This window comes from Phalangium opilio, unplaced genomic scaffold, assembly GCF_054372755.1.
Source record: "Phalangium opilio isolate 3A_F unplaced genomic scaffold, DU_Popi_V2 ptg000209l_1, whole genome shotgun sequence".
NCBI classification, from domain to species: domain Eukaryota; kingdom Metazoa; phylum Arthropoda; class Arachnida; order Opiliones; family Phalangiidae; genus Phalangium; species Phalangium opilio.
This window is the reverse complement of record NW_028324217.1, coordinates 8,513,654-8,521,753: the sequence shown is the minus strand read 5'-3', so window position 1 is coordinate 8,521,753 and position 8,100 is coordinate 8,513,654. Positions and strand designations below refer to the sequence as shown.

The 8,100-nt window shown below is 36.0% G+C and overlaps 1 protein-coding gene across 1 annotated transcript; it reads right to left on the bottom strand.

Annotated features, from left to right (window-relative positions):
* Positions 1-5,313: 5,313 nt before the first annotated feature.
* Positions 5,314-8,100, bottom strand: LOC149618877 (uncharacterized). The gene is made up of 2 exons (XM_089854059.1): positions 7,603-8,100; positions 5,314-7,545 (listed from the first exon to the last, which is right to left on the bottom strand). Exon 2 carries the CDS (start codon positions 7,390-7,392, stop codon positions 5,386-5,388), a length of 2,007 nt encoding a protein of 668 aa, XP_089710185.1. The 5' UTR covers positions 7,393-7,545; positions 7,603-8,100; the 3' UTR covers positions 5,314-5,385.

The window sequence follows — 8,100 nt, the reverse complement described above, 5'->3', positions numbered from 1 at the left end:
CCAGTCTGGGAAATAAGGATATTTTTTCAACTAGTCCTTGGGATCAGTTACTCCCCCCCCCTAGGGTACGTTCAGTAACGAAAATCTCAAAGAAATCGCTTTTTTCTTGATGTTTGGTTGATGGGCTCGAGACGTCATAGTGACGTAAAAGGTTGTTGAACGGAAAAGTGACATTTTGAAGTTAGCGCTGTTTTAGAAATAGGAGTTGTGGAAACGTCTTACTGGCCCTCAAAACATTACGAAGCGCAAATGGCTCTTTTCAATAATTAACGAGCTCGCAAATAATGAAATAGTTTAAAAAAAGTATGGCTATTTGAATAGTAGTAGTTTTGAAAAAGAAAACTAATACAATTACTGTTGGAATAGCATTATTGGAATTTAATTTTTAAATCCCGCGCCAACAACAGTCAAGCGCTACGTCACGCCATCAAAAAAACCATATCGATTAGATGTTTTTTTTGATGAGCAAGCGCTGAGCATCATGACGTCAAAACCGGAAACGCGAAAACGCGTACAGTAGTGAAAATCTGGCATCGCTTAGTAAGCGCTGTCATCAAAGAGGGTTACTGAACGTACCCCTAGTGTCCTAAATTATAAACTGGTTTCCGGAGTGGTCCCAGCCTTTGTTCTCCCATAGATTTGCAATTAATAAACTGGTTCCGAGGACCAGTAACCCCCACTTGTCAAATTAAAAAACTAGTGCAAGCAATTGACTAACTGGTTTTGGACCAGAGGAAGGGTGCTATTTCGCAGACTGATAGTAGCCCGTCCAATCCGCCTCAAAAGAGTCAAAACGCGCATCACCAGGGGCGGAAATAAGTTAAATTTCTTATTGGACATGGGTCCAGTGGCCCCCCCCCCCCTGTTTGACTGGAAAATTTATAGGACATTTCACTTGAGTGTGCAATAAAAGTGTACCATCTTCATATTCAAGCTATCAACAGCTGAGAAACATTTATTGGTCAAAATGTCCAGTGACCCCTTAGTTTTTAAAAATATTGTGACATTTTAATCCAACCGCTTTAACACCATTGTTTGTTCCCATTTTTGAAAATACAGGTTCAAATCTCTTGAAATTTCAATGAGATGTGCCAAATAAGGTTTGTTATTTTTGTGGAAAGTTTCAATAGATTCTCTTCTATAGTTTTTTTTTGTAAAAACAATTATAACCAAAATTAGCCATGATTAAATAGGGCTTAGTCATCAAACGGTTTAAATGTGTTTTCTTCGGTTTCACTCGTTCCGTGTTTAAACTTATCGTGAAAAGTTTCAAAGTTTTAAATCGAATAGTCCTTTTCCTAAAACTTCCCTAAGTTACTCAAGAAATTGTGATTACGCACAAACAAATTTTTAATGAATTTTTATGAAAATAACTATTCGTTTTAAAATTTTTAAACAGTATCCCCTCTTACAAGAACGCGCCCAGATGGAGGGATACACAGTCTACGCCCTTCTCTATCGCCACTAGTCTATAACACCGTATAAAAATTTCATTACTTTATGTATGAATGTTAGCAAAAATTTGAATTTATTTTACATTTAACGACAATGCCTGATGCCGTATTTTAATTTAATACCGTTACATATATTTTTATCGTAAAAAATTGTTTTATCATTAATGCACTATGCAAATACTTATTCAAAACGAGATGATAACAAATACCTCTAGGCATTGTAAATACATACATCGAATATATATTTTCGCCATCAATAATGTTTACAACATATTTACACCAATCAAATTAAATTTTGATGTCATCTACGGTAAAGTATATCAGGCATAGATGTGTAATTTTTGAAACAGGGATGGAGAACAGAGTAATATGGGCGCGCGTCAAAGTCCCGGACCCCCTTCCCCGGGACGGAGCTGTGTATGAAAGAAGTGGCGGGTCATAGCGACATAGGTAAAAAGGAATTACATAATTTTCGCCGTTCCCATCAGCAACGTCATCAAAACGTAGTTTAAGTGAGCCAATAAGATAATTTAAACTTTTCGTTACGTGTTGGAGGGAGGGGATCTATACTGGGCTATGAGTCGGACTGAAGTAAATACTAACCGTTCTCCATTCCTACTTCTAAAATTAATTCTATCCCTGGTTATATGTAACGATATTAAGTTTCTTCGTATTTGCATACCGCCGGTAGGTGTCCACCTCATATTTTCGTGAGATTTGGACATATCGTTTCGTTTAATTAAGATAACGCATCAGGCATTGTCATTAAATGTAAAATAAATTCAAATTTTAGCTAACATCCTGTTCATACATAAGGTAATGAAATTTTGACATGGTGAAATACAAAAAGCACAGATTACAACACTATGTGATTTTGGTAATACCATGATTAACAGCGATTTCTCGATCGATTTGAGAAATGATACTGAAGCAAGCGCATTTCAATAAAATATCAAAAGTCACAACACTTAAGGATCTTATTATTATTTTCGCAATTTAAATAAATGTTGGGTAAGCTATTTATGCATTAGTTGTAAAGATTATAAAAAAGTGTTGGTTAAAGGTTGTTGATCTGGGTGCACGGCAGTGCACCCGCCAAGTTGTCGTGCACTACCGGCAATCCTTTACCCGAAACATTTCAACCTCATTTTGACCCCCTCGTAACTCGGTACTGGGGAATAGTACACCACTCATATTTTCACCTCAAGGGCACAGTGTTAATCCTAGGAAGTCCTCCAACTTCCAGCTTTCTAACTCATTTGGTTTCTGTGATAATCCTATGTGAAAATGACACATTATGAGACTGACTGACTGACTGACTGACACATCATCAAAACCTCTAGGGCATTTCCGGTGGTGCTAGAATGATGAAATTTGGCATTTTTGTACCACTAAGCATACAAGCAAAGGGAAAAGTCCCAAAAGCGGGAGTTTCCCCCTTTTAGCCCCTGAAATGGGGGTTTAGAATTAGAGTCATCATCTAAACCTCTAGGGCACTTCCGGTGTTGCGGGAATGATAAAATTTGGCATACAAGTAGGACTTAGCATACAAAGAAAGGAAAAAGTCCCAAAAGCGGGAGTTTCCCCCTTTTAGCCCCTGAAATGGGGGTTTAGAATTAGAGTCATCATCTAAACCTCTAGGGCACTTCCGGTGTTGCGGGAATGATAAAATTTGGCATACAAGTAGGACTTAGCATACAAAGAAAGGAAAAAGTCCCAAAAGCGGGAGTTTTCCCCTTTTAGCCCCTGAAATGGGGGTTTAGAATTAGAGTCATCATCTAAACCTCTAGGCCACTTCCGGTGTTGCGGGAATGATAAAATTTGGCATACAAGTAGGACTTAGCATACAAAGAAAGGAAAAAGTCCCAAAAGCGGGAATTTTCCCCTGTTAGCCCCTGAAATGGGGGTTTTATAATTTAGATCCCCTCGTAATAGGACATTATAATTTAATTTTTTCGTCTTTTAATATTATTAATATTTTTTACTAATATGATTCTTTCGTATTGTAAAATTTATGTTTTTACTTAATGTTTTAGTAATTAAATTTTTTACTCATTTCCTTTTCATTTCGTCTGAAATGGTTCTAAGCGTGTTTTGATTCATTTAGTTTTTCTTAAATCTATTCTGTTGATTAAAAGTGTTACTTGCCACAGTATAGTGTTCTTCGAATAGAAATACGGTTAACAAAAGTATCACAGCCTGAGAAAAAAAAAGAAAGTTGAATGCAAAAAAGTTGAAAAAGGCAAAGCCTAATAAAAGAACAAATAAAAATCTAAAAGTACAAATGTTTATTTCACTTCATCTACAAGAACATGCACGTACAAAAAGGAGTGAAATCTAAACAAAAACATCTCTGTAAAAATATGCCAAGTTGTTTGGCCGTAAAAAGAAGTGAGATCTAAAATACGGCCAAGTTATTATCTCCAGGTGAACCAACATTTTATTCGACTTAAAACTTCTCAAGAATGTTTTTCTGACTTGGCCATTAGCATTCCAAACTTGCATCCTTCTTCTTTGCGCCCGTGAAGGTTAAGAACGGAAGTTACAAGTTTAACCACAAAGGCTTGTCAAGAATATTTAACCAATTTGATTTAATATTTTAATTTCGATCCATATCCGGAATTAAACGAATCCTTGAAATGCTAATGGCCAAGTCAGAAAAACATTCTTGAGAAGTTTTAAGTCGAATAAAATGTTGGTTCACCTGGAGATAATAACTTGGCCGTATTTTAGATCTCACTTCTTTTTACGGCCAAACAACTTGGCATATTTTTACAGAGATGTTTTTGTTGAGATTTTAATAAACAAGAACAAGAACATTAAGAACGGGATCGATTAAAGTACAATAGCAATTATTGTATTTATTATTATAACGCAAGTGCAAAGTTTTAGTGCAAATGCAGACATACTAGTTTACGTGAAACAAAGAAGAAGAGAATCAAAATGGTATTGAACTATTTATCATAACGGGGTCCAAAGATGTTTTGATACGGAGCTTTTGAAAACACTCATATTGTAACTTAAAAATTTGTCGCTAAAAATTAATTATGTTAAGTTAATTTTTGTTTACGAACTTGTATTAATGTAACTGTACTGCGCGCCATTGCGAAACAGTACAATTGTTCAATTGACAGCTGTTTTAGGTTAGATTGTCATCGAAATTGTTTCGGAACTTTATCCATTTTGGAAAAAAAATGTAGATAAGGTTAATTAGCTGCAAATTATGTTAGTTAATTTATGAACGTTTGGTGTACTATAAATATATTTTAACTTTGATTCGTTTAATTTTTACTCGGGATCGGTAGATCTTTATTTGTCAGTAACTGTTGGCATATACAACAGTATTTGTGTTCTTCTGGCTGAGGTTTTTTTTTTAACATAACGTCATGCCATAAAAGAACGGCCGTTTTCTAAATATAAAAGGAAAGATATTAAAAAAATAAATGACCAAGTGGCGTCTGTTAAACCGAACCACTTAATCTTACGGAATTGATTAACTCTCACAGGCTGAGAGAGGCAAGGGTTCAGTTTAGCAGACGCCACTAAACCAATGGCGGCACAGTAGTCCTCGATTTTAAGACTAATTAAATGCTAATTATTTTGTAATAAGAGATCATTTATTTTTCTTTAATATCAACAAAAAGGCCGTTCTTTTAAGGTATAATGTTATGTTAGCTGAAATTTTCAATTAAGTGCAAGATCGCATGAAACGTGGGTCACATTGAAAATTACATATTTTCAAAAACTTGTTACCTGGATATAAGACTTTCCTTTCGTCAACTAACCTGTTCAATGCGGCTCTGTAAACTTTAATCTGTTTAAGGTAACAGAAACAATTTGGCATCATCCGAGACTACAATTTTACATGTCATGAGAAGTATTTTTATTTGACTCAATGCGTAGGCCTAGTATACAAAAACAAAGCTTGTGTTTATAATGGTTCCTTTTTAATAGCGAAGTCCTCGATCTGGATTTTCAATCGTGGATATGAAAAAACACCATAATCTGCAAGTTGCTTCGGAGATAACCTTTCCAATACAACATGGGAAGCTCGCACATTGAAGTTTTGGAGGGAACATCTCGTACCTTTATGTTGAAACAAATCGTATTCATTTGCAAAAGCGGTTTGACAAATGAAGCACTCGTAAATGACAGGTTTCACATCAGTGCTTGAAGAGTTTTCATATCTTCGCGAAGTTTCGAAATATTTGTCATATAAATGATTAGATGCCTCGTGTGCCCGACGAGATGTTTCGGAAGGGAAACACATACTACATTTAGAACACTTGAAAGATTTAGCACGGCAGTGTAACAATTTATGTTTTTTCAAATACGAGCCATATTTGAAGGCTGAACCGCATTCCGTACATTTGAACGGTCTCTCAATAGTATGCACAATTTTTAAGTGATTCTTTAACGTGTGAGGGGTTTTAAAGGATTTGCCACACTTTTCACAAGAAAAGGGCCTTTCGTTCTGGTGAATATAAATCTTGTGAAGATTTAAACTACCTTTGGTTTTAAATTTTGCGTCACATAAGTCGCATTGGAATGATTTAGTTGTCATATGAACTTCTTTCTTGTGTTTGTTTAACAAATATTTATTTTGGTAAGAACGCTCGCACTGTTGGCAATTGAATGGTTTATCCTCCAAGTGTCTAGCCTCGTGCAAATTTAGACTCGACCTCTTTTTGAAAGATTTATCACACTTTTCGCATCTAAATTTTCGCGCTGAAGAATGATGAGCCTTATGAGCATTAAGTGTCCGCAATCTTTTAAAGGTTTTATAGCATTCAGAACATTTGTGGCATTTCAAGCCAAGGTCATATTGTGATTTGCAACTAGAGTTAAACAAATCATATTTGGACATGTGAGTGAGTTGATGTGTTGTCAAAGTAAGTTTCCTTTTGAAGGCCATATGACACAATTGACATTTAAATGGGCGTTCGAACGTGTGTGTTAGTTCATGACTTGTCAAATAATATTTTGATTTGTAGGTCATCTGACACACTTGACATTTAAATGGACGTTCGGACGAGTGTTTGACTTTATGCGATGCCAAATCAGAATTGCGTTTGAATGCCATATGACACACATCACATTTAAATCGACGTTCGGACAAGTGTATGACTTTATGTCGTGCCAAGTCCCTTTTGCCTTTGAAGGTCCTCTGACACACTTGACATTTAAATGGGCGTTCGGACGAGTGTTTGACTTTATGCGATGCCAAACTAGTATTGCGTTTGAATGCCATGTGACAAACTTCACATTTAAATGGACGATCAGATGAGTGTATGAGTTTATGTTGTGCCAAGAACTTTTTCGCTTTGAAGGTCTTCTGACACATTTCACATTTAAATGGGCGTTCGAACGAGTGCGTGAGTTGATGATCTGTCAAATTACTTTTCCATTTGAAGGTCATTTGACATACTTGACATTTAAATTGACCTTCGGACGTGTGCGTGAGTTGATGAACTTTCAAACTACTTTTCCATTTGAAGGTCATCTGACACACTTGACATTTAAATGGACGTTCGGTAGAGTGTATGATTTTATGTCGTACCAAACATTTTTTAAATTTGAAGGTCATCTGACACACTTCACATTTAAATGGACGATCAGATGAGTGTCTCACCTTATGCCTTGTTAAATGTGAATTATGATGAAACGACAAGCCACAGATGTCACATTTAAAAGGCTTCTTAGCATTGTGTGATTGTCTTCCATTCATTAAAGGGGATAACTTCCTTGGTCCCTGATTCTCCGTAATTTCAACCGCTGGGGGATGAACCGAATCCGCTTCTTTAGAAGTGCTAGTCTCGTCATCATCATTCTTAATGATGATTGGCCATTTCACTAAAATGTTTGAACATGTTTCCAAATTTTCCACCTCATCCGAGTCCGGCTTCTCAGTTTTTATGAATTTAAATGGGCGAAACATTCCAATAAATGATCGTAACTACTTTATGTTCTTATATTTTTATGAAACTGGCATCCAAGAAATTAGTGTCTACTCGGTTACAGCTTACAACGTCAAGGTTTCAATAGGCTTGAAGAACGGCCATACTGATATATTTCATCGTTGGTCTTGAGACTGAATTCATCCATGTAAGAAGTAGCTTGCTTTTTAATGAAAAATGGTTTTACTTACTGAACTTGTCAAATCCCATTTTTGTGATTTCATTCACGTTCATTCAATGATCTAAAATGTTTTTACAATATTCAGAGAGATTTGATTTCCAAGCTAAGAGCAACGCTAAAGACACTCCATACTCTAAGGCAACCGTATATAAGACTGGTTTGGTACATAGCCACGAGATGGTTATCTTGAACACTTGGCTTCACGCAGTACGAGCAGTGTCATCGACCTCTCTTTCTCAAGAGCACTAGTCTTTCGGGATTTTTAAGAACAAGATGGCCTAGCCCATAATTACACCACATCGTTTACATACTCTCGATATTCCAATTTCAATAAACTTTATCCTAGCTAAGTATTTTCTAATATATGGGTACGTGGCAAAGTGAATCACATGTCGCCAACTCCCTACTTACTTTCTCTCTTCAGTCATAAATACCTCTACTACTATTACAATTCGGGTAAAACTATTAATCTCATAGATACCAGGTAGCTAAGAAGAAACCAATAGAC